The sequence below is a fragment of the Anguilla rostrata genome, chromosome 4 (assembly GCF_018555375.3).
Source record: "Anguilla rostrata isolate EN2019 chromosome 4, ASM1855537v3, whole genome shotgun sequence".
Taxonomy (NCBI): Eukaryota; Metazoa; Chordata; class Actinopteri; order Anguilliformes; family Anguillidae; genus Anguilla; species Anguilla rostrata.
This window is the reverse complement of record NC_057936.1, coordinates 2,834,490-2,861,275: the sequence shown is the minus strand read 5'-3', so window position 1 is coordinate 2,861,275 and position 26,786 is coordinate 2,834,490. Positions and strand designations below refer to the sequence as shown.

Here is a 26,786-nt window from a genome sequence, read left to right as displayed (position 1 = left end):
GTTTCCCTGATTTTTCTTTTTTTTTTTAGAATTGGGAACAAAGTGAGACGGACAAAAGAAACAATATTGGCAGTTTTTAAAAGCTGTTTATTAATCAATATTGTTCAGAATATCAAGGCCCTGTTGAGTGTAGTATTAACATGAAAGTAAGGAATATGAAAGCAACCCAGCTTGGCACAGACAGAAAATGACGTTAAACATTTTTTTAGGAGACAGCGACATCTAGTGGAAAAATGTTGGTATCACTTCTGTACAAATACAGTAGTAAGCACAATTACTTGTATCTCAAAGGACACGCTGAGTGCTGGCCATTCACTTCCTTAGATGCAAGAAATCCGTTTTTTTTCATTAAATTATGACTGCCAGTTTGGCATATCTAAAGCTTTATGTTTCATTATAGTGAGTAGACTGTGTTATTGGGCACTATTTGAGTGGATTCTCATTTATAGTGTAGGATATTACAGGAAATGTTTAGGATGTACTGAATATGTGCAGATTCTTAAATTCAATTCTGGCAGTCTATGCATGGATGTGTTCTGAAATAAAAGCAATACTAGTAATGCATTTTCTTATGAAATGCAGTTATGCTACTTGTCTCTGTGGTAAAGTTGGCATTCGCAAAAATTCAGCTAGTCCATAAGTCACTTGACTGAAAATGTCCGCATATTGTCCCCATATGAAAATGACGATTAAATGGTAAATGGACTGCATTTATGTAGCGCTTTTATCCAAAGCGCTTTACAATTGATGCCTCTCATTCGCCAGAGCAGTTAGGGGTTAGGTGTCTTGCTCAAGGACACTTCGACACTCCCAGGGCGGGGTTTGAACCAGCAACCCTCCGACTGCCAGACAATCGGTCTTACCTCCTGAGCTATGTCGCCCCATATTAGCAGCATATGCATACATTTAAAGTTTTACCAAAGCACATCGGTCCCTGCGGCCGACATTCCTAAATTTGAGCAATTGTCCCCGTCGACAGGTATCATCAAAGAACTGCGAAAGACTAGGTTCTCTTCTCATTTGACACCGACATGTTCATCCCATCCGGGCGATTCGATTGGTCTGTCAATTATGGGGCGGTGCTAGCAGGCTGGCGATCCCTTGATTGATTTTATGTTTCCTTTCTGCCTTCATTGTGGTTACAATACTGTGCTATTGGTGTTTATTTTGTACTCTTACATGTAATTACTGTTCAATTCCTGGGAGGCTCTTGTTCCTGAGTCCCATATCTAGGACCGTCTTGGACACCGTAAAACAATGTAGATAGATACATCAATACTGTGATGGGTTTGTGTTACGACCTTAATGTATCCATTCCTTCCTGTTCAGCAGTGTGCAAACGTCTGCACAAATTAAAAGGAACATGAAATAAAATGAGCTTTTGCATGACATAGACTTGCCAATGCTGAAATGGGATATATTTGAATATTGTCTTCAATAGGGCTGAATTATTACTTTTCCAGTTTCCTGATATAAAGGTTCAGGTTCTCTGGGATGAACTTCAGCATATTTTGAGCTTATCTTTTGAGCATTTTGGGGATCGCTCAAACCCTGTCCAACCCCCCTCCCCACCCCTCACCCCCAACAAACATGCAAGTTACTTGCAGTGATAATTATATTCACATGATGTCATTAATGGACAGCGAAACTACAGCTGAGAAAGACCTCCACCATATGTGACCCTGTTCTATGTACATTGCCCTTGAGACACAACATATATTACATTACATTACGTACATAGAGCAGATGCTCTTGTCCAGAGTGACTTACGCAAGTTTATGGGAAACATAAGGGCATTGAAGCTAAGGCCAGCGAGAGAATGTGTAACATTTTTTTTTAGTGCAATTCAGCAACGCCACCTTCCTGAAAGTGGCGTACAGGGCTATGTGAGGTTGAACTAAGCCACTAATCTTGTTATGTTTTCCTATATACAATGATTACACGGATAACGGGACTTAATTCTGTTTGAGTCGAGCACCATATTGCCCTGTGAAGGCCGTGTGGCCTTGGTGACCAGTAGGCTATGAATAAAACATGCACTCTGAGGCGAAACTTGCAAAGGTAGCGATAACTGTCATCTTTCCACGGCATAAATCAAACCCTTATGCTCGCCTGCAGGCGAAAAAGTTCAGCAGGTGTTCCAGAGGCCATCTGAACCAGGGCAGAAATACCCTTCACCGTTTTGTCTTTGAGAAAAAGAATGAGTCAAATGGATAAAACTACTATTTGCAGGCCTAGCCCTGTGCAATGTCAGCATACCTCCCACTACAGACAGAATAATGAGGAATAGCTATGCACGTTTTGAGAAGACATCTACTTTGTTTACTTATGTGCAATGCAATGCATTTGCTATTAGTAAATAGTACTTGGAATGGTTGCACTGAATTTAGAAAAAATCTAGCCGCATGAAATGGTAAATGGACTGCATTTATATAGCGCTTTTATCCAAAGCGCTTTACAATTGATGCCTCTCATTCGCCAGAGCAGTTAGTGGTTAGGGGTTAGGTGTCTTCTCAGGACACTTCAACGCCATTGCGGGTTTGACCTGAAACTCCGACTGCCAGAAAATGTCTTACATCTAGTCAGATTCGCCCGCATGAATACAGAGACAATTGCCTATGCAGTATGCTTCTTGGCAAACCAGTTAAAAATCTCTAGTTCTACAGTTAAGGAAATATCACCTGTATACGGAAGAGGATTAGGGTCACGTGAAAATTTTTTTGAGTTTTGACTTCTGAGTCAGAGTCAGAATTCTGAGATTAAAGTCAGAATTCTGAGAATAAAGTCAAAATTCTGACTTTAAAGTCAGAATTCTGAGAATAAAGTCAGAATTCTGAGTTCTGACTTTAAAGTCAGAATTCTGAGATTAAAGTCAGAATTCTGAGAATAAAGTCAGAATTCTGACTTTAAAGTCAGAACTCAAAAAAAAAAATTGCACGTGGCCCTAATCCTCTTCCGTACTTGTAAAAGGAGAAAAAGTATTAAAAAGAAAAAAAACGGACGCTAATGAGCACAAGGGAAAAATATGTCAGGTGGGTAGGCAAAGATTCATACAGGCAAGGATCAATGCTGTAATAGACAGCCAGGATGGTCAACTAAACAGGCTGTGGTACAAGGGCAGTAAAATACCGGATAGTATATATTTATTACGCCTCGCGGAAACAAAAAAAAAGGTTTTATGGGGAAAACAATAAACCTTCTGCAGACTTGTCCATTTCCACGTTTTCTTGTTTCTCATTGTATGCCTGGAAATCGCTCAAGACCCGCCTCGTCAGAGCAGGGGCCAATAAACGTGCAGAGGTCTCTGTTTGGGGACCAATAAAATTTGGTTTCTTGCGCAGTTCCAGTGCCCACCACCGCGACCTAGCGGTACGATACATCATTTATGTTATGGGGATGATAAAGCATTTGAAACGATAAGATTGGTTCCCATTGCTCTCTGTCATTCGAGGGAAGTCCCGCCTGTAGAAATATTACAATTGGGTTGGTCTTTCGCCAGTGGCCAAATCTTCGGCCAAAAACTACCCCATTGGATATGAAAGCTTTCTTGTGTTGGATGGATGCCCGGAGTCTGGGAGGGGAGGGGAGGGGTGCTGTCTAGCTTCCGGTTTCTGGGTGAAATTGACACACAATGAGGAGTCGGGATCAACCTCACCGAACGCCGCTGTAAATAAAATAGAATAAGAACCGAAGATAGGGTATCATGGATAATCAGGTAACGCGACCCGTGCTGTCCTGTGTGCACATACCTTTTAGTAGACAGCTGGTTAGTGATCCGCAACCAGAAAAGAAATGGCTAGCTAGCTGGCTAACACTACTTGTGATGATAGGGAAAAAATGAAATCGTAACACATACATTGCCATACACATATATTGGCTTTGCATACAGCGAGCTAGTCGCACAGAGACGCATATAGCAACACAAAAGAAGCATGTTTGGGTCTATTTATGTGAAGCTCAGGCCTCAGGAATTTGAAACTGGTAACTAGCTAATAGAGCCCCCGGCCCATTGATTTCAGCTGCGATAGACGAGTGAAGGCGCCGGTGGCAGGATTGCGTTCTCCTGGTCACGGGAGGGAGGCGGGCGGAGAGATTTAGGGGTGGGGGTGCTGGTACGGCGACAAATATTTAGAATGGGAAGCGGGAATGCCTTATCGCTGTGCATGGTTTTTGTTTATTATCATGCTCCAATCGGCTAGTTGGCGAACAAGCTAGCCAGTTAGCTCGCTTGCTGCGTTGCAAAGTGTGCAGTAACGTTAGTCGCTGTACAGATATGTGTAGTGTAACATTGCTCTGGTGGTTGTCCCATGCAGGTTAGCAGCTAGCTAGTTGGACACCTAACATTAACTCTCGGTATGTGCATGAAGTATATGATGGAATGTTTACAGTCCAGGGCGGGAAATCCCTAACAGTCCTATATTCCTTTCGTGCGTATTGGACAGTTTGGTTACTTGAGTCTGACATAGCTTAACTCTTAACTCGTAACAGTTTTTATCTTGTTGGATAAATTAATTGTATTTCGTTGCGTACGCTAGCGTGGCCAACTATCCTCGAGGCGAATCCAACTTTTTAGTAATCTAGGTTAACATCGGTGCTAAGTACCCGCATTAGGCAGTTGGCTTCCCAACGATTTTACAATTGCTAGCGAACAGACTAGATTCGCTGTAGCCGGGCACTTCAAAGCGCGCATGCCTTTTCAAGTACGCAACGTCTCCTCATGCTCTTGATCTTTGGAAATGTAAGATTGTTTCAGTACGAGTCTGCTGGTGAGAGTGTCAGTGATTGCGTGCTTTTCTTAGTGTAGGGAGGAGTAATTTGGGAAAGAAAGGGGTATAGGTATGTTATCATGGGTAAAAGGCCCTGGACTCTTATCTAACACTTCTAATACTTCCCTGATTTATCTGTTCCGTGTTAGTCAGCTCATTGGAGCTTTACGATATATCCGAGTAGATGACAGGTGTCTTAGCTAAAAGTAAACAAAAAACACTGGTATGCTAAAATGAAGCGCTGAAAAAGATGGGAAACGATGGCCGTTGCGACTGTAATATTTTGTAGCTGTGTCTGTTTGTCAGAGGCTAACCCCTGTGCCAACTGGGAGATTGTGTTGTAGCCTACGTTGTTGTAATGGATTAACAAGTGTTTCCGTTGAGCTTTGTCGATCATATTCCCCCTCAGTAGTGTAGCCTATTTATAGTCTTAGAGACGACTAACTCGCCTACCCCGACATATTCTACTAGCCACTTTTAACTCTACGCTGTTTTCTAATTCTGTTGGCTCGTAGCTCACGAACATATGACGGCTCTTGTAAATAAGGATTATTGTTTCACATCTACAAAACCTACCGTACACCACGAATAAACCTAAAGTGAACGAATGAAAGCGAATAGAAATTAATATTCTTTTTGAAAATTGAGACGTTTTGTTTGCGCAAGCATTCAACCCCTTTGCTAAGGGGAATCTAAATTAGTTCGGGGGCAAACGGTTACCTTGACAAATCAGGATTAGTTGAGTGGCTTTTTGTGCGGTAGTATCGTATCACGTGATTTCAGAATTAATCCACCTCTCACCGTATAGTAGAAATGTCAGCAAGCGTAGTTTCAACTATGAAGCCAAGGAAAGTTCGGAGAACTTAACGCTGCTGAAATTGATGACAGGCACAGGGCAGAGTAGCATCTTTTAACAAGATCGCGTAAGAAATGGCCGTACCACCTGGAGACTGCCTGAAGTAGACCCTGCTTCAGATCTGAGCCGTCTGGCAAGGAGTAAATGGATTTGGGAAGGGTTCAGTGGTTGACATGGAGATGTTACGAAGCTGGTGGTGTCCAATGATGATCATGTTTAATCTGTCAATCAAAGTGAATTTGTTGCAATATGCTTCATGGCCTACTCGCCCCCCCCCCCCCTTATCCCAAAAAAGCAGTTTTTGTAGGTTTAATGATAGCTTCTGCTTTTAATAATTTCATTAGCCTTATCATTGATGTGACATAATGTCTTGGCGACATTTATTGAAGAAGGTTGATGACGCTGCCCTGACCTTGTATGAATCCATGACTGAACTGCCATTGGAGTGGTGTGCGGCTAATTAGCACACTGTCCCACAGGTAATTGGTGGGAAAAAAATAACCTGTTTACAATCCAGCTCGACAGAACAGATTTACCCACGCCTGACTTAAGTGGTGCTGCAAGTATGTGCGGCTGTTTTAGTGAATGAACGAGCACGACAAAATTGGAAATTTTCGGTTTGAACGCAAACCGTTACATTTGGTATAAAAAAAGCAACACGCTGCAGCACCCTGTGAGAATAACTTTGCTCACGGGTGAACAATACCGGTCCTGGAGGGCCGACTGTCCCCGTGCCGGGTTTTGTTCCGACCAGTTACCTGAGATTTAGTTTTTCACTCCTGTGCTTCAGCACAGTAAAATCTCTAGGACACGTGTCAAGTATTGTGTTGTGACAGGGGTGGGCAACTCCAGTTCTGGGGAGCCAGTGCAGGTTTTCGCTCCTACCGGTTAGTATGTGACTAATTGTAGATTAGGCTGAAATTAAGTGCTACAATGCAGACACACATGTACCAGAACAATCGCCAGCTGGTGTTCACATCACAGAATGTAGCTAAAATGTCAGATTATGCAAATGATTGGGTTAATTAAATAATTAAGAGCAGAAGTTGGTATGAAATTCTGGAACAGATCTGGCCCTCCTTGGCCAACCCTATGTTATGGGGATTCTTCAGAGGTGAGTCCAAGGCCCAGAAAGTAAAAGTTCCACTTAAAAAGTCAGCCTGCTGATTTCACTAATTAGTTCTGTCTCCTGGCTGAAGAATTATGCTAATTGACAAAACCAGGTGACTGGAACAAAATACTGGGGAGGTCTTTTACTTTCTGAATCTGGATTTTCCACCTCTGGTGATGAGGTACTGGCCAGTCATCGATGGAAGCATTCCTCCGTCTGTTAAAGACCTGAAATTGTGCTTTAAATTCACCTTTAAGTCGCGAAAAAAGAAACAATAATGTTCTTGAGCGGCCCGGACAAAGTCATTACTCTGTGGCAAGACAAAAATTGCAGTTAAACGCCTGTCCCCAGCCAACTTAACAGAGCTTGGAACGAATTTCCCACTTGGATCAAAACTGCACCCTCCTAGTGTGGAAAGGCGAAGAGGACCTGTTGTACTTGCTTAAGCAAACATATGCAAATTTTCTTTGCTCACTGTATTGCATTTAAGGCTACATTTTGTCGCTCATTTTTGGGTTTTAAATTGCATTAAAATCGAGTTGCTATATTAAAAACGGATTGATTTGGATTGATGTTTAATGTAGCGGGGGATTGGTGTGAAAGTAGAAATGTTCTTCTGAGTTTCACTGGAGCCGCACAGAGGGGTGGGGGTTGCGGGCTCCAGGCCGTATCTCGCCATGATGGCGGCGGCACTTGCTCTGAAGATTTGGGAGCGGAACTCGGGCCTCGTCTAGTCTGGTCTGCAGCTCTGCTGGTTCGGCGCTCTGCTGGATCGGCACACAGCCTGCCCTGGGGAGGGTGTGACGCTGAGCCGGTCCAAGCCTTCCATAAATATTTCCCTGAATTTGTGTGTGTTCGTAGGGAGGGGGAAAGTGTGTATGCGTGTGTGTATTAGAGAGCGTGTGAATGTGTGTGCACGCCTGCGTGTGTGTGTGTGTGTGTGTGTGTTTGTGTGTATGAGAAAGACTGTATGTGTGTGTGTGCGTGCCTGCGTGCGTGTGTGTATTAGAGAGCGTGTGGGTGTGTGTGCACGCCTGCTTGTGTGTGTGTTTGTGTGTGTATGAGAGAGCGTGTGTGTGTGTGCGTGCCTGTGCGCGTTTGTGTGCATGTGTGAGAGAGTGTGTGCATGTGCGTGTGTGTGTATGTGTGTGTGTACGTCTCAGTCTCTCAGGCAGTGATCTTTATCAGGATGGCTGGGTGAGGCCTCAGTCTGTCTCTGCTGGGGGGGGGGGAGGGGTGGGGGGAGGGGCAGGCGTGCCTCCCGCTATGCATGTGCCTGTGCTGCGGTTTTTCAGTTAGAGCTTACCACCGTTATACCGCTGTCTTACCGCTACCGCCTCGGAGGGCCTGCTGGGTAGCGCTGGGGGCCCTGCTGGGTAGCGCTGGGGGCCCTGCTGGGTAGCGCTAGGGGCCCTGCTGGGTAGCGCTGGGGGCCCTGCTGGGTAGCGCTGGAGGCCCTGTTGGGTAGCGCTAGGGGCCCTGCTGGGTAGCGCTAGGGGCCTTGCTGGGTTGCACTAGAGCTGCTGCTGGGTTGCGCTTGGGGCCTGCAGGGTAGTGCTAGGAGCCCTGCTGGGTAGCGCTAGAGCTGCTGCTGGGTAGCGCAAGGGGCCGTGCTGGGTCATGCTAGGGGCCCTTCTGAGTCGCGCTAGGGGCCGTGCTGGGTCATGCTAGGGGCCTGCTGGGTCACGCTAGAGCCGATGCCTGCTTATTCAGAGAGGGAGCTGTGTTCAACACTCGGTTAGTTTTGCATCAGTGGGGGCCATTCTCCACAGAGATTCCAAGACTGTCTTTGGTGCAGAGTGATGTGTGTCGTCTTTTAGAACTACAACTCCCACAATGCAATTCCATGGTGACCTACACATCTGCAGGGCCTGCTGGGATAGCAGCTTGTGGAGGTGTGCTTCTTTCTCTCTGTGGCAATGGCGCATTATTAGAGGGCTTGCTTTCCTCACCGAGTGTTGTGTTTGATAAGCGACCTTCACAAGATTTGGCCGGTGACGGTAACTCGGTTTCTGTGTTACGAAGAGAAAAAAAAGAAGCAACTGTTACTTTGATGCTAAAATGAAAAGAACAGGTGACATAGGGTTGCCCATGATGTTTTGGCCCTTGGTCTTCTTCAGTGCGTAACCTAGACTACATGCTGGTAGAAGAAGTTCTGTGTTGGGGAACTGGACTTGGGACCACAGGGAAAGGATACAAGTCCATGGCAGTACCAGGTGTCCAGTTGTCAGGACGAGGCATCTCTGACATCACTACAGTCTGGTGACAGCCCTGTCCTGTCCTCTCCACACTGCAGACTCACCTGGGCTCACTGGAGAAGTGTCCATCACCTGTGTACCCAACTTTGGCTTTCCTAAGCCACAAATGGGAACTGAGCATTGTGGGTGCCGGTCCTCATACAAAGTCCCGGGCCTTAAAATGTGCAGCTGCGCTCACAGTGACACCGTCGGCTGGTGCTTCACCCGCTTTCCCACTGGTAGATCTCATCTACGGCTTTTACAAGGACGGTGAAATGGGGATGGGGCCGCCATGTCGTCCCTAACAACCATTGTCTGTTGTTGTGGTTTCATTTTGCGTAGAACCCAAAGAGGAGCTCCACCAATCAGCATGTCGGTGACGTCAAATGGCTGATGGTGATTGGTGGATACTTCCAACATTACTGGAGAGTGAGGTGACATGACTGTCTCATCCCAGTTTATGATCATCACCCTCTTTTTTCAAGCTGAGTCCCAGCTTTGTCAGTATCTACTAATAACAATAAACCATAAATCATGTATCTGAACTTGTAACAGGTGATTGCTGTACACACCCGTCCAATGACACTCATGCGTCTTGCAGGTATGGATGACATGCGTCAGTAATTCGTCACACGCATTTTATTCTCAAAAGACGCGTGCTTAAAAATCACTCCGAGCGTGATCAAAAAAACAAAAAAAAACATCCTGCGTTCAGGCTCGAGCTCACTTCCGTAGCTACAGGTGTCGTGCTAACACTGGCGCTCAGTTGAATCGGAAAAGGTTTAATGAACGATTTCGTGGACGATGTAAGATGCTATCGTCGTTGTTCCAGCTATCGTTGCCGTGGATACGGGTCCTTTGAGACTCTCTCCCCGTGTGACTGACGGTGCGGGGGGTGGGTGGGCGTGGCTACGCGCGGGAGCGCAGCGGCACGAGCTGGCCGGGCGCCAGCGGGTTTTTTTTTTTGCGACCGTGAGCGCCAGACCGGCTCATCCTAATTCCAGCCCTTAATCCCTCCCCTCTCTCGCCCGTCACGAGCCCCGCAGAGCCGGGCCAAATCCTCGCCCTCTCCCTCGCCGTCCTGGATGGAGATGAAGTGATTTTTCGCCCCCGCCCCCCCCGCCCCGCCACCGTTCCCAGTGTAGATGATATCCCTGTCGCAGGCTGCGCTGCACAAAGCCAGCGGCCGGCTGCCTTTGTGTTGTTTTAATGAAGTGTGGCTGTCGGGAGCCGCTGGTGGATTGTGACCGAGGGGCTGGTGGTTTGAGTGACAGGTCGGGGGGTGGGGGGTTTGGCAGGGTGGGGATGGGATGGGGGGCGGGGTGGGGGGGTAATCCAAGAGGGAGAGAGCGTGTGACACTCTGACACTAACACTCAGAGACCAGCTTAGAGGCAGTGATGAGCTTCAAATCCTTCCTTTCTTCTTTCTTCAAAAAAATTTTTTTGTTCTGTCACAGACACAGAGGATGTCTGGACGCCGGTCCAGTCGGGGCTTGGCTCTGCGTGGGGGTGGGGTGGGGGGTGGGGGGGGGCGCTGAGTCATTAAAATACTCTCCCGTTGTCAGTCCTGCACGGTTTGGCTGTGATGGCGGGCTTTCTGATGGGTGTGTCTGGTGCCCGCGGGTTCCCTGTGCAGCAGGTGTTTTCTCTCGCTGTGGGACCAGTTTGTCATACGTTTTGTTTTTCTTTTTCCTTCTCCCCATCTCCCTCTTTCTCTGTCTCTTTCCCTGTCTCTCTCTCCTCCCCTCCCCTACCCCTCTTGTTTTATTCTCACACTCTCACTCCCTCTCTTTCTCCACTTCCTTGCTTCTTTTTCTCTCTTCCTCCTCTCTGCCTCCTTCTATCTCCCTCTTTCTTTCTCTCCCTTTCTCTCTCTCCCTACCTATTCCTCTCCCTCTTTCCATCCCTCTCCCTCCCCTCCTCCCCCTCTCCCCTCCTTCTCTCCTCTCTCTCCCTCCCTCCCTCCCCCCCCCCTCCCTCTCTCAGTGCACAGTGCAGGTGAAGCTGGAGCTGGGCCATCGAGCCCAGCTGAGGAAGAAGGTGACGACGGAGGGCTTCACGCACGACTGGATGGTGTTCGTGCGGGGGCCGGAGATGGGGGACATCCAGCACTTCGTGGAGAAGGTCGTGTTCCGGCTGCACGAGAGCTTCCCCAAACCCAAGAGAGGTGCGTCTCCGGGTCCCTGTGGTCGCAGGAGCCACCGCTGAAAAAGCTTCCTTCCTGTGTCAGTTCACTTCTGCACCAGCGCCAGTGCAGTCAGGGGCCGCTTTCTAGTGTCATTGTCACCAATATTCATCACATTTAATAAACAGAGTTGAGCTAATTTGCAGCTATCGTCACCATTCTGCAGTGTGGAGCACAATGCCTAATGCATAATTATATTATGAGCATAGTCTTCCCTATGGCGTACATATCTGTGATTAATGTGCTATTAATGTGACTAATGTGATCGATCTGTGATTAATGTGATCGATCTGTGATTAATGTGATCGATCTGTGATTAATGTGATCGATCTGTGCTTAATGTGATCGATTTGTGATTAGTGTGATTGATCTGGGATTAGTGTGATTGATCTGTGATCGATATATGATTGTGTGATTAATGTGATTGATATGTGATTAATGTGATCGATCTGTAATTAATGTGATTTAAGCGTGATTAGTGTGATTGACCTGTGATTGATGGGATCGATGTGTGATTAGTGTGATTGATGGGATCGATGTGTGATTAGTGTGATTGATGTTTAATTAGTGTGATTGATGTGTGATTAGTGTGATTGATGTGTGATTAGTGTGATTGATGTGTGATTAGTGTGATTGATGTGTGATTAGTGTGATTGATCTGTGATTAGTGTGATTGATGGTGATGTTGATTGATTTTAATTGTTGATTGATGTTATGTGATTGTTTAGTGTGATTGATTATTTGTTTGATTGATCATGTGATTTTGATATTGTGATTATTGTGATAGTGATTGTGTGATTGTGTGATTTGTTTGATTCATCCATGATTAGTGTGATTGATGTGTGATTGATGTGATTGATGGGATCGATGTGTAATTAGTGTGATTGATGTGATCGATGTGTGATTGATGTGATCGATGTGTGATTGATGGGATCGATGTGTGATTAGTGTGATTGATGTGTGCCCGCAGTGCGGAAGGAGCCGCCGTATAAAGTGGAGGAGTCTGGGTACGCGGGGTTCCTCATGCCAATTGAGGTCTACTTCAAAAATAAGGTGAGGGGCCCGGCCTGCTCATTCTGGAATTTCATTGTTTATTTGCCCCTCTGTGCTGGGGGGGGGGGGGGGGGGGGGGCTTTAAATGGTGTGCTCCCACAGGAACATCGGGGCTTTTAATTGGGGTGACGAAATTTAGAGGTGTCTGAGTCTAATGACACCAAAAATAGGGGTGCAGTGCAGTGCTCCAAAATCTACACCACTGGTCCAGCTCTCGCATTTTATGTTATTTTTGTAAATTTAAAGTGGGTTAAGAATCCATCAGTGAAGTCAGTTGATATGCAGGGATGTCAAAAAAATACCCAGTGGGGGCTTTGATCTAATTGTTGAAATTATCATTTATGAAATCGTCGCAGCAACTTAAAAACATTCAGTTAAACACCACGTGCATTTTAGACTTTACGTAATCAGAAACAGCTCAGATCTTTGGCTGGGCGTGTATTCGGGGTGAATAACCCAAAGCTTTGCGCTGAAGGCCGTAGAGACTGGGCTCCCAAAGTTCAGGCCAGCGTCGGCCATGACAGTCTGGGGGTTGGGCCGCTGGGCGATGTCAGCGGCTGACCGGGGTGGGGGGGGGGCGGGTCCTGGACCTTTGGAACCGGTGGGGTGACCGTGCGTGTGAGATTGCGCCGACTGCGGCCCCGGCAGCGCCGGTCTCCTGCCCCCACCCCCCACCCCCCGAGCCGCTGGTTAGGGGCAGTAAATCCGGCAAAGGGAGCAGAGGGGCAGCTCCCGTCTCCTGAGGTGAGTGTGATTGTCTCCCCCCCCTGTCCTGTCTGGGGAGAGGGGTGGGGGGGTGGGGGGGACAGCAGGGATCCCAAAGTGCCTCTTTGATCTCTTCACAGATTTGATACGGCCAGGCGTGGGGTTCTACCCCTTTGTCTTTTTAATGTTTCAATCTGGAGAAGGGGGGGTTGGGGGGGCGGGGGTGGTTCAGGGTGTCTTGGAACAGGGAGAGAGCAGAATAGAGTAGAACTGCGTCTCTTTAAATCTCGTGGTGGATCTTTGACTAGACTGAGTGGAAAAAAACGGTCCCTGTGACTCATATACAGGACAGAATGTCAGCCTGTTTGACCCATGACCGGCAAACCTTCAAAATCTCCTTCACCACAGAAACTTCTTTTACAGAGAAACCCTGTGGAATCTGCTCATGTCAAAGTTACTTTCTCTCTCTTTCTCTCACTCAGTCTTTGTCTGAATGTTCTACTTTTTTAGCCTCTAAAGTTGACTAAAAAAAAAAAACTATAAAATGGCAGACTTCAGAGAGTCGGTTGAGAGGAGTCTTTGTCTGATTCTTCTTCGCTGGTTTTCTTGAGCAAGTGCGCGCGTGTATTTCTGTCACCTCAACTTCCTCCTGGGTTTTGCGCAGGTTTTAAGTGAATCTTTTTTTAGGTTTTGCTGCCGCAAGTAAATATGCTCTGCTGGCGTGAGGGTCAGTCAGCGCATGTCAGTGATCTAATTTAAACAGACTAAGACCCTTTGTGACACGGGTTCTGTACACTTTTTATACGTTCAGTACAGTGGCATAGTATATGTGTATAGCTTTAGTTTAGTGCTGCATTAGACCCAGGTTTAGTACTGCATTAGACCCAGGTTTTGTTTTGTGTTAGACCCAGGTTTAGTGCTGCATTACACCCAGGTTTTGTTTTGTGTTAGACCCAGGTTTAGTGCTGCATTACACCCAGGTTTGTTTGTGTTAGACCCAGGTTTAGTGCTGCATTAGACCCAGGTTTATTGCTGCATTAGACCCAGGTTTAGTGCTGCATTAGACCCAGGTTTAGTGCTGCATTAGACCCAGGTTTAGTGCTGCATTAGACCCAGGTTTAGTGCTGCATTAGACCCATGTTTAGTGCTGCATTAGACCCAGGTTTAGTGCTGCTTAACCCAGGTTTAGTGCTGCATTAGACCCAGGTTTAGTGCTGCATTAGACCCAGGTTTAGTGCTGCATTAGACCCAGGTTTAGTGCTGCATTAGACCCAGGTTTAGTGCTGCGTTAGACCCAGGTTTAGTGCTGCATTAGACCCAGGTTTAGTGCTGCATTAGACCCAGGTTTAGTGCTGTGTTAGACCCAGGTTTAGTGCTGCATTAGACCCAGGTTTAGTGCTGCATTAGACCCAGGTTTAGTGCTGCATTAGACCCAGGTTTAGTGCTGCATTAGACCCAGGTTTAGTGCTGCATTAGACCCAGGTTTAGTGCTGCATTAGACCCAGGTTTAGTGCTGCATTAGACCCAGGTTTAGTGCTGCATTTGACCCAGTTTTAGCGCTGTGTTTTACCTTTTACGCTTAGTGCTTGGTTTAGCATGTATCGCATAGCGGTTCTGTGCCATTTCTGACAGATTTATTTCATGCTTCTCCTGTTTATGACGGAAGTACGGTGTTCTGTGTGGGAGAGGTTGCTGTCAACGCAGGAACAAAAAAAACGTGCCGCTGTCTGAATAAAATGCGGGTCTGTTGCTCATGGCGTTGAGTTTTCAGAAATGGCTGTTTTGATTTTTCATTTTGCGCGCAGCCCACTGACAGCTGTGACAGTTAGATTGACGTGGCCTGCGTTAATTTACCCTAAACAGAAAGCGCACCAAAAATACGCTATCTCTTACCACCCACGGCAACGGCAAGTTGATTGACGACCTAATTGCAAGCTGCAGGCTATACTTTCCGTTTCTGGCTGGATGTGTAAAGGAACCCACCAATCAGATGAAAGCTGAACATTTGGGCTGCACTGGTGGGATATTAGTGTTGCTTCTGATGAGAAATAATGGAGTGTAATTCATAGTGGGTATTACCGGACCGCACTTGCTGGCAGAGTACCAGCAAAGTTTGTTTGCTATTTTTGTATTGAGGCGCATTGGTGTTGTCGAGAATTCTCTTTGTTGAAACGCGTCCGCGTCCGATTTGCTGGTAGTCAGATTAAGCTGCTGATGTCCTTCTCTTCACAACACGGATGAAATCGGTCAACACGCGCACATTTTCACGGACGGCCTGTCTTTTGAAAGTGCAGATTTTCGAGGGCTGAGTCCGCCTCCGGACGGGACGGGACGGTTTCGGATCTTGCGCCGCGACTCGACTCGTTTGGCGGGTTGAGCGTCACCCGGGCGGCCATTTTGACAGACTCTCCTCCAGGGCTTTTTGGCTTTTCCTTGGCCTGAGCCAGGAGGCGGAGCTTTTGGGGTTAATTACAGAAAAGCTCCCCCCCCCCCCCATGTCAGCCCCCATGCCATACCAGTCTGGGAACTCCGGGAAAGGGGGTCCACCAGTGTACCTGTCTGCTTCTGAATTTTCCGGTGGAGAAGCCTGCGCTCGGCTGGGGTTCGGGTACCTGGGGGGGGGGGGGGTGTATTCTGAAAGCAGGGAACTTGAGCAGCTGACTATCAGCACTTGCTGTTTTTTGCGTGCGATTAGGAGTTGTGAAACCGGCTGGTGTCACTGTGACTCTGCAGCTGTGGCTGGACTAGATCTCAGCCCCCCCTCCCCCGACTGATAAGGGCAGACTGTAGGGACAGGTGGCATGGCGGGCGGACATAGGGGACTGTAGGAAAGTGAGAGCGTGTGTCACTACTGAGAGAAGAGAGGGAGAGAGGGAGGAAGAGAGAAAAGAGACTGAGAAATGGTGAGTACTGCAGCGCGGAGGAGTGGGTCTGGTGTCCTCCTTTTGACCCTTTAAAGTGTGACATCACAAACGTGCGATTGGAGCGTTCTCAACGGAACACTCTAATGCTGATGTCACAATCGCTGCTAGTAACAGAAAGCAGAGGAGTTCTAGAACACTGGCTTAGAATTCTGAGGAAACATTCCAGAAAGCCTAGCCGCTTTTCAGAGGGTTAATGTAGTGCCGTCACAGTGGTCTGAATCTGCTTTCATTTGTTTGTCCAGCCGTTTGACTTGTTTGACTGAAAAGTGATATTGCAGCCTAAAGCAAACTTCTTCTTTTTTTTTTTTTTTTTACATTTTCTGTCATGTTTTTTTTTGTCCCCTGCTAGAGACATTGCCGGTAGTTTGTGCATCAGGCCTGGTTTGTCTGTAATAGGCTTTTATGGAAATGTCGACTTGTGATGTTCAGTGAGAAGAGCGGTTTTCCTGTGAGAATTTAGACCTGTGTACCTGTGACCTGTGTGGTTTGAGTGATGCTCTACCTCACCGCACTCCCTGTCCTCTCTGTGAATGCAGGAGGAGCCGAAGAAGGTGTGCTTCAACTACGACCTGTTCCTCAACCTGGAGGGGAACCCGCCCGTCAATCACCTGCGCTGCGAGAAACTCACCTTCAACAACCCCACCAGCGAATTCAGACACAAGCTGCTCAAAGCTGGAGGGGTGAGCCAGGGGAACGCGGTGGTAGGGTGTGTGTGTGTGTGTGTGTGTGTGTGAGAGAGAGAGAGAGAGAGAGAGAGTGTGTGTGTGTGTGTGTGTGTGAGAGAGAGAGAGAGAGAGAGGCTGTGTGTGTGTGTGTGTGTGTGTGTGAGAGAGAGAGAGAGAGAGACTGTGTGTGTGTGTGTGTGTGTGTGAGAGAGAGAGACTGTGTGTGTGTGTGTGTGTGTGTGTGTGTGTGAGAGAGAGAGAGAGAGAGACTGTGTGTGTGAGAGAGAGAGAGAGCAGAGAGAGAGAGAGAGACATGTGTGTGTGTGTGTGTGTGTGTGGAGAGAGAGAGAGAGAGAGAGAGAGAGAGGGCTGTGTGTGTGTGTGAGAGAGAGAGAGACTGTGTGTGTGTGTGTGTGTGTGTGTGAGAGAGAGAGAGAGAGAGAGACTGTGTGTGTGAGAGAGAGAGAGAGAGAGAGAGACTGTGTGTGTGTGTGTGTGTGTGTGTGAGAGAGAGAGAGAGAGAGAGAGGCTGTGTGTGTGTGTGAGAGAGAGAGAGACTGTGTGTGTGTGTGTGTGTGTGTGGAAGTGCAAACACGTGAGTGTTTTTTGAAGTCCTTTCTTGACCACGTGCAGCTGAAGTCACACACACGTCGTACACACACACACACACACACACATGTATTTCCTGATGGGGGCCCGACAGTGTGTCCAGGATGAAGTGAAACCGCACACACACATCGTCGCAGTCACGACGAACGCAGTAACACACGCCGCGTGTGCCCTGCCGTGTGGATTTGAGCGCTGCAAGATTCGGCTATGCCCGTGTGACCTGCGGCGCTCCCCCCCCAGGTCATGGTGGTCCCCGAGGGCTCGGAGTCCGTGTCCCGGCCCAGCCCCGACTACCCCATGCTTCCCACAATCCCGCTGTCCGCCTTCTCCGACCCCAAGAAGACCAAGCACTCCCACGGGTCAAAGGTCAGTGGAACACTTGTGCAGCTGCTCGGCCAATGAGGAGGAGGAGGATGGTTTGAATTGCTTGACTCCATGTTAGGTGTGCGGTGTCCAATCAGCTGCCAGTTTTTACATGTCTGTATCTGAATGCATATATAAAATCCTGATATCAGGGAAGCACTTTTTACGCTGGATGTTAATACGTGGAGCAGCTTGCACGGTCATGTAGGAGAGACGGTGGCCATTTTGGCTGCTCTTGTCCTGGATGTTTGTTTGTCACCCTGAAGGGGTTGAATATCTGGTTTTTATGCGTTGTCTTGTCATTAGAGTGCTGTGGTCTTACAGGATCTGGAGGTAACACTAAACCTGCAGAGCAACACCTGGAGTAACAGGTTATTTAGGCCTCCTGGCTGCATTCGAATGAGCCGGACCTGAGACACTGAGAACCAGATACTCTCGTTGTCCTCCTGGACTGGAGCGGACGCTCCTACATACCGGGGTTGCCAGATTTCTCTGGCTTTTCTCTGTCAAACTGGCCAGAATCTCACTTTAAAGTCGCATTAATGTCAGCTGGAATATTCCGGGTGTGGTTTGGCTGCTTTTCCAGAATGATGTTAATGTAACATTAATATGCATTTTCAAAAAAAAAAGTATTATTTTCCTTGGCTTTTGTGTTTTTTTTTGGCAAATGAATGACATCACTTTGGCTTGGGATTTAGAATTTGGCCTCGTAGCGCGGTTACATCGCGTTAGCCTGTGCACCAGTTGTTCTTTTAGAGATGGAATATGATTAGTGCACGATCACAGTAAGCACCGTAACACAGAGAAATGAACCATAAGCAGCAATGTGCTATTTCCTTGCGGTGTCTCAGTCTTCATATTATAGCATATGGGATAGCTGATATCAACACGATCACCTTTAATCCTGAAAGTGTTGATATCTCAAGCAGAAATATTTTTTCTAGTTCGTACAGAGGACTGATTGAGAGGTTTGTAAAGGCGAAGAACTTAATTGAAAATGGAATTCCTTTCTGAAGAAAATGGATCACTTTCTCACTTTTTTTGTGTTTTTTTTCACTCACTCCCTTGGAGAAAATCCACGCTCTAGGTCCATTTCATAGCTCTGGTGATTTTTGATCTATTGATCTGAGCTTTCATCGCACAGTATCCTGGTTAAGAGGGGGAAAAAATTGTAAAAAAAAAAAACCCTTAAATTGTTGAAGAGCGATCTCTGTGCCTTTATCTCTGTGAAGTGCTGTTTTGAGTCTTTTAGTCACGGATGTTTTCTGGCTCGGTGGATAGGCTGTGCAGCCATCGCTGGCCTTTCGGTGGACGTCCGTTTTACACGGCTGTGAAATCTTAAATGAACACATTTACCGTTTGTTAGGCTCAGATTCACAGGGGCTGCTTTCTTCATGGGTGTCGGCCTTTTTTTCTGTTAGATTTTCTGGAAATTCTGTGGGGAAAGAAGAACATTGATTGGATGTACTTTTTCGCATTAATAAAATTAAAGCTATTCAAGGCACTCCCGTTTTGATATTTTACATTTCAGGCAATTAGGAAGCCCTCTTGTCCGTTTGTAGGACTGCAGTTTTCTTTGTTCCTTCTTTATTTTTGTTGCCCGTTAACTTGGTGCGTAGGTGTACAGATTTAACCCTAGTAAAGGAGAAATTTGTAAATTCATAGTTGTCATCAGTCCTCAAAATTGGTGGTGATTTTCCTGCCTGTTGTCATCATTGTCTTATTGCTCAGGCCCATAATACTGTCCTGTGTATGGTGAGAGAGAGCAGTTTTTTTTTCATTGCTTCATGCAAAGCAATGATTGACAGCACACTGTAGCCAATCAGGTCGCCTACTGGAAATACTCCACTTCCTGTTTTGGGGGTTTTGTGAAGGCTCACTCTTGAATCGCCGTGGAAACCCTTCTCTGGGGTTCCTTTCTCAGCTGTTCCTGGTGTTTGTTTCCTCTGAATGTTTAATAGTATAATTGGATCCACTCCTTACATCCCAGTATTCCAGCTTCATGTGTGTTTCTGTGCTCTGAGATATTTGTGGGGGGGGGGGGGATTGGTTTAGAGACCTTGGAGTACAGACTCCAGATACAGCGTTTTGACGTTGACCTGGATCTGTGTGAGATTTTGTTAGCGTTGCTGTTCTTTATCTCCAAAGTAGATTCTGTGTGTACACAGCAGAAATCTTATGGTTTCTAGGACTCGCTTTCAGTTTTATGCCGGCAAGCTTGCAGTTGTGAAACTAATCAAACAAAATCTGTAGGCCTTTCCGGACTATGTAAAAGATATGTTTATTTTAAAATATGATTTTGTTATTTGTATTTCGTCATTATTTATTTTTGCCTAGCATCACATCCAGTGCATTCTGAAAACTTTCTCAGCATGAAAGTTGAATTATGAATAATTTTAAATGATTACCCCATTAAATGCTTTTAATGAATACATCTGTCTCCAGTGATCACATGACCTAGGTCGGGGGGGGTCCAATCTCACCCGAAAATGGCCAGTGTGGGTGCGGCCCTTTTCGGGTAAGATTGGACACCCCTGACCTGGGTGCATCCGAGGGCCGTAGATGGTAATGACTCGCACCCCTCCCCCCGTTCCCCCTGTTGCTAGGAGACCAGTAAAGACAGCAGTGGCGGTAACAGCAAGGGCCCGCGGCCTCACAAAGTGACCAAGGAGCACCGGGAGCGTCCGCGGAAGTACTCCGAGAGCAAGACCACCGCGTCCAAGGGCGACGGCGACCGCGAGCGCGACGGCGGGAGCAACAGCAGCAAGCCGGCCCGCGACCCGGCCTCTTCCTCCTCCTCCTCGTCCTCCTCGTCCTCCTCCAAGAAGCCCGGGGAGGCCAAGGTGAAGGAGGAGAGCAAGGCCCCGCCCAAGGCCGCCTTCAAGGAGCCCAAGCTGACGCTGAAGGAGGCCAAGATGGAGGGCATGTCCCCCAAGGGAGGCGGGGCGGGCGGAGGGGGAGGGGGAGGGGGGGGGGGGGGCCCGCCCGAGTCCAAAGCCCCCAGCAAGCGCCCCCCCGCCGTGGAGTCCCCGAAACCCAGCGTCAAAAAACCGAAGAAGGGGGCGGGGTCCGAGGGGTCGAAGGGCGCGGGAGGAGGCGGCGGGGCGTTCACCGGCACCTCCCCTCGCATCTCCTCCTCCTCCTCTTCCTTGGCCCCCCCTGCCGGCGCCGACAAGAAAGCGGCCAAGGAGAAGGGCCGCTGGGTCAAGGTCAAGTCCGAGATGGCCGAGGTGAAGGAGCACAAGAAGCCCCCGGAGTCCGAGGAGTCCAACTCAGAGGACGAGGCCTCGTCCAAATCTGAGGTGAGCGGGACGGCGGCCTGGGCCCGGGGGGGGCAACGTTCGCTCCAATCTCTAATTTCATTTCTCTCTTCTTTTTTTTTTTCTTCCATATATGCACTTTGTCCTTTTTATATGGCAGTGCAATGCACAAATGTGCAGCTCAGTAGGGGAAAAAAAGAGTGCTTTTGTTTTGGGAGGCCTGTTTGGTTCCTGGGTCAACCTACCACTTCCTCTGTTCCAGTCCAGTACCTGTGCCAGATACGTATTTGATTGTTGATAGAGAGCAGGTGTTCCATTGTGACCTCATCACAACCTGCTGCCAGTAAATAATGAGTAGTGATAGAGGAGGAGCTCCATTGTGACCTCATCACTGTGCTCCCTGGAAATGTTGATTAGTGGTAGAGGAGGGGCTCCATTGTGACCTCATCACTGTGCTCCCTGGAAATGTTGATTAGTGGTAGAGGAGGGGCTCCATTGTGACCTCATCACTGTGCTGCCTGGAAGTGTTGTTTAGTGATAGAGGAGGGGCTTCATTGTGACCTCACTGCTCTGTGAGAGGCTCCTGGACCTAATTCCGATGTTGATTAGTGGTAGAGGAGGGCTCCATTGTGACCTCATCACTGTGCTCCTGGAATGTTGATTAGTGGTAGAGAGGGGCTCCATGTGACCTCATCACTGTGCTCCCTGGAAATGTGATTAGTGGTAGAGGAGGGGCTCCATTGTGACCTCATCACTGTGCTGCCTGGAAGTGTTGTTTAGTGATAGAGGAGGGGCTTCATTGTGACCTCATCACTGTGCTGCCTGGAAGTGATGATTAGTGATAGAGGAAGGGCTCCATTGTGACCTCATCACTGTGCTGCCGGAAGTGTGTTAGTATAGAGAGGAGCTTCATTGTGACCTCATCACTGTGCTGCCTGGAAATGATGATTAGTGATAGAGGAAGGGCTCCATTGTGACCTCATGACTGTGCTACCTGGAAGTGTTGTTTAGTGATAGAGGAGGGGCTCCATTGTGACCTCATCACCGTGCTGCCTGGAATCGTGTGGCTGAACTCTGGCCTTGTCTCTCCCATGAAGCAGTCGGCCCCCTCCAGCCCCTCCAACTCCAGCAGCAGCTCAGACTCCAGCTCGGACTCGGACTTTGAGCCCACGCAGAAGCAAGGCCAAGGTACGCCCTCGGAGTGGCAGGCAGGTGTGTGTGTGTGTGTGCGTGTGTGCGCGCGCGCGTGCGTGTGAGAGAGAGAGAGAGAGAGAGAGAGAGTGAGTGAGTGAGTGTGTGTGCATGTGCACGTGCGCGTGTGTGAGTGAGATGCATTCTGGAGCAGGCTGTGTGTGTGAGTGTGTTCATGTAAGAGAGAGTGTGTGTGTGTGCATGTGTGTGTGCGTTTGAGAGAGTGTGTGTGTGTGTGAGGCGCATGCTGGTGCAGGCTGTGTGTGTGCGTGTGAGAGAGAGAGAGTGTGTGTGTGTGTGTGTCTGAGCTAACGGTCTCAGTAACAGGCTCTGTGGCAACGGGTCTTGTGTAATACCAGCGTTCAGGAAAACCGCTGCCTGGCGGCGCAAAGCTAACCCACACGCTACGCGATGCACGCTACACGCTACCCGCTACCCGCTCACGGTAGAGCCCAGCGCTGCTGCAGTGCCTCAGGGCTGTGACTGGCTCCTTTGAACGATGCGACGGTTTGACAGTAACCCCCCCCCCCCACCCCAGGCCCCCTGCGCTCCATGGTCGAGGACCTGCAGTCGGAGGAGTCTGACGACGACGACAGCAGCTCGGAGGAGGAGACGCACGTCAAGACGAACCCGCCGAACCGCGACTCCCGGTCAGTCGGTCCCCCCCGTCTCTCGCGCTCGGCCCCTCCCACATTTAACCTCCCGCGCGCGGCGTGCGCGGTCGCCACGGGAGACCTGTGTGAAGAGGCGCTCTCACGTGCAGCGAGGTTCCTGTTCCTCATTCCGTTGGCTGTTGGCATCTTGCTGACAGAGGCGAGCGGCTTATTATTCTGCGTAGATTATGGCGACCCGCCGTGGTTGTAGCTTCTGAATATAATAGATAATAAACTTGGGCAGATTTTGTAGGACACGTTTCATACAAAGAAAGGAGCAGCTCAAAGTGCTTGTTCAGACGGAAAGTGAGTTTTGGGTTTAGGATGCCTGCGTAGTCTGCTGCATCAGTGCCCTTATCATGTTACAGACAGGTGATAGATTTGACTGACCTTTGACCTTTGAACCCTCAGTATGAGCCTGGACAGTGAGAGTGACAGCAGTGATGGTTCCCATCGGCCTGTTCGAGACCCTCCTCCCCCACCACAGAAACACAACTCCTCCAATAACAAGGTGAGGGCACAGGGTCTAATGAGGCCACTGTGTGTGTGTGTGTGTGTGTGTGTCTGTCTGTCTGTCTGTGTGCGTGTGCGTGTGTACATGTGTGTGTGCTGGTACGTGTTTGTGTGTGTGTGTGTGTGTGTGTGCGTGAAAAACATGATTTTCAACAAGATGTTTTCCTTTTTTCATCTCTCCCTCCCTATCTATGTCTCCCCCTCCTCCCTCTCCCTCCCTCTGTCTCTCTTTCCCCTCCTCCCTCCCTCCCCTCTCCCTCTCTCTCTCTGTCTCTCTACCTTTCTCCCCTCCCTCTTCCTCCTCCCCCCCTCCCTCCCTCCTCTCTCTCTCTCTCTCCCCCTCCCCTCTCCTCCCTCCCCCTCCTCCTCTCCTCTCTCTCTCTCTCTGCAGATGTCTGGGAGGAAAAGTCCTGAGCCGTGCAGCAGGTCTGAGAAGATGCTAAAGAAGGGGTACGACAAGGTAGGAAGGGTAAATCAAGACTTTTATTTTGACATTTCGCTTCATCGTTCAGTTCTGCATCTATGTTTGGCTTGTTTGAGTTCTGCTTGAGTGACAGGCCCCCATAACCCTAACACTACTCCTACTAGTGAGTACCTACTCCTACTTACTACTAATAATACTACTAATACTGTTAGTATTACTACTTATGATCTACTGTTACTACTTGCTGTCTACTACTGCTAATACTACTAATAATCTACTAATCCAGGCATTACTGTTATTACTGCTGCTTACTATCTACTGCTAATACTCGCTGTCTACTATTACTACTAATACTATGACTACTATTACTAATAGTACTACTACTAGTACTATTACTAATACTACTCATAGTGCTACTACTAATACTACTAGCACTACTGCTACTTCTACTACCTGCTGCTGCGCCTGCAGTCATTACTGTTACTACGACTACTAGCAGTAATAATAATTATGTCATAATAATAATGGTTTATTCAGTCCTTTGTTGCAGGACAAAACAGCATGTATACACAGAAATGTAAAAATAAACAGTATAATGCACAGATGAGGAAAACACTGATAAAAATTTATAAGAAGTAAAAATGTAATTTAAAGAACCGTGCTGCACCAATTAAAGAGCAGTCGGGTGAAAGCTTAGTCACACAGCTATAAGCAAGTTGGGTAAATTATGTATACTACAACTCCCATAATGCAATGCTCTCTCCCCAGGCCTACACAGAGGAACTGGTGGAACTCCACCGCAGACTGATGGCTCTGAGAGAGCGCAACATTCTACAGCAGGTGTGTGTGTGTGTGAGTGTGTGTGTGTGAGAATCTGTGTGTGTGTGTGTGAGTTGTGTGTGTGTGTGTGTGTGTGTGTGTGTGTGTTTGTGCTTGTGGGTGTGTTGGTGTATTGGTGTGTGCAAGCGTGTTTGTCGTCTTTTCTATGGTCAGGCTGCTGTTTTTTTTGTAATGTAAGTGCCTATGTGTGTGCTGTTGCTATTGGATACCTGTTCAGCTGTTTCCTGTTTCCTGTCCTCTCCCTGCAGATTGTGAATCTTATTGAAGAGACCGGCCACTTCAACGTCACCAACACCACCTTTGACTTTGACCTCTTTTCATTGGACGAGTCAACTGTCCGTAAACTACAGAGCTACCTGGAAGCCACTGCCACGTGACAGGAAGTTCCCGTGGGGGGGAAAGGGGGCGGGGCTTTCTCCTCCTCATCCCGCCTGTGTGTAGAGCAGGGTGAGTGGGGGGGAATCTGAGTGGCTGAACTGCCTGGGTGTGTTGGAGAAGAGGAGGTTTTTTGGGGGGGGGGCAGGTGGGGTGCCCCTGTCGGGACTCCTCACCTTGGCAGGTGCACCTGGACCGGACCGGACTGGACCGCGAGCGGACTCGTGTTCGGACCTGAGGGTCTGTGTGCTGCACTGTGGAGCTCAGATACTCTCTCTCCCCCTCCCACTCCGTCCTGCCCCCCCCCACCCCCCCCCCGCTGCACCTCCCTCTTCTGCTCTCAGCAGGAGTCTATTTTTTCTGTAAGGAATATCCTTCAGACCCCCTGTTTGCATGTCTGTCTGTTTGTGTGGAGAACGGGGTCAGCGGTGGGCCGATGTGGGGGAGGGGGCGGTGGGGCGGTGGGGCGGTGGGGGGGGGGGGGGCAGTGTAGGCAAGACCTGTTGAATTTTGATACTTTGCACCAAAGCTTGAGCCGGCGCCCCCCCCAGCCCCCCCCCCGGCGTTCCTCACTGGCAGGTCTGTCTGCTTTTCGGAGGAGCCGGACGGGTCCAGGAGGGGTCCGGCTGTTCCGCTGTCGGTCGACCGTCGGCTGGCCGCCTAAATTTCATTCCAGTGCCGTTCAGGTGCCCCTCCCTCCTCCTTTTGCTGACCCTTATCTGTACCCCCCCTCCCACTTACACTTCCCTCCTACCCCCAGTTCCCAAGTCTTTGTGAGGTGAAAGGGCTATCGGGTTGTGGTGGAGGGGGAGGGGGAGCTCCAAAATTGACTTTGGGGGGGGGGGGGACAAGATGCAGCCATAGTCACCTGGTCACAGAATGGGCATATTTTTGTTTTGTTTTTGTTTTTTTTTTTTTTTTTTTTTTTGTATTTTATTTTTATACTGATATTTTACAATTATTTTTTGATAGCTGCGATCGATGTCAGTTAGGAAATCCTTGAAACATGAATGTACTGTTCTCGTGTTTTTCTACGTTTTTGTTTTACAGGGCTAGCAAGATTACCCTCTGTCCTTTTAGTGCCTTTGCAAATACTCGATTTACTGTGGGGGTGGGAGTGGGGTGGGGGGGGGGGCATTCTCAGATGGCTAATTCTCAGTCACCCTCACTGGTACCAAGTCATAATCTGTCCTATGAGAAAAGTATGTTATTTTTTATTTTTGTTTTGAGAAATTTGTGTGCATTATGCTATTCATTTGGCTACGGAGGTACTCAAGTGGAATTTGGGGGGGGGGGGAGGAGGGGGGCAGTGTGGGGTTTGGGGAGAGTGGGCTGCCTCTACCCAAGTGTCTCCTTAGCGATGGAACCCGGCTGCACGCCGCCATTTTGGTGTTTTTTTTGTTTTTTTTCCGGTTGACGCGGCTGAGTTTGTTCAGTCAGCTGTGTGCGGGTTGCAGAACCTCGCGGTGCAGCTCCACTGCTGAGGCGCAGGCTCCTCTTTCAGCCGCTGATGCAGGTCGAGTTCACTGCTGTTCCACCTGTCCTGTTATTACACTTGAAGTGCCCCCCCCCCCCCACCCTTCTCCCTGGCCTTCTCACTGTCTTTTTCATGTGATATGCGTATTTATTATGCTGTTAGTATCTCATAACTGCACCATTCTGTTTGCCTGGTTTGGGACATAACCCTGCCCCCCCCCCCCCACACACACACTTTGTGTGTGTGTGTGTGTGTGTGTGTGTGCGTGCGCGCGTGTGTGCCTGCAAAAGAAAGTGTTTAGAAGACGATTCACAGTGCTTTATTTACAATGAAAGCAAAAAAAGCACAGGGCCTTACTCTCTACTCGCAGCTTCTCATTGGCTGTCCATTCTGACCATTCCTGGAACGCGTTCCCACATCGAAGGCAAACTGAACTCCTTTCAGAAGTCCCAGTAAAAACTTAGAACGTGTGTGTGCGTGAAGATGTGGGGGAAGCGCGCGTGCGTTTTCTGGTCCCTGTGTGTGAACTTTTAAACTCCCAAGTCCTAGTTCATGAACTTTGACCTTTGACCTCCATGT

At 48.4% G+C, this 26,786-nt stretch overlaps 1 protein-coding gene across 7 annotated transcripts; it reads left to right on the top strand.

Moving 5' to 3' along the window:
- Window positions 1-3,459: 3,459 nt before the first annotated feature.
- mllt1a (MLLT1 super elongation complex subunit a) lies at window positions 3,460-25,167 on the top strand. Of its 7 annotated transcripts, none has more exons than XM_064330080.1 (12): window positions 3,460-3,715; window positions 10,957-11,137; window positions 12,126-12,208; window positions 16,374-16,517; window positions 17,352-17,477; window positions 20,081-20,776; window positions 21,835-21,922; window positions 22,464-22,575; window positions 22,990-23,089; window positions 23,483-23,551; window positions 24,284-24,355; window positions 24,604-25,167. In XM_064330080.1, the coding sequence occupies exons 1-12, from the start codon at window positions 3,704-3,706 to the stop codon at window positions 24,730-24,732; spliced, it is 1,812 nt and encodes a 603-aa protein (XP_064186150.1). In that variant the 5' UTR covers window positions 3,460-3,703; the 3' UTR covers window positions 24,733-25,167. The 7 variants fall into 7 exon arrangements, with proteins under 7 accessions (XP_064186150.1, XP_064186149.1, XP_064186145.1 ...); XM_064330079.1 differs by having other exon boundaries at window positions 23,483-23,560; XM_064330075.1 differs by having other exon boundaries at window positions 21,835-21,946; window positions 23,483-23,560.
- Window positions 25,168-26,786: the final 1,619 nt, after the last annotated feature.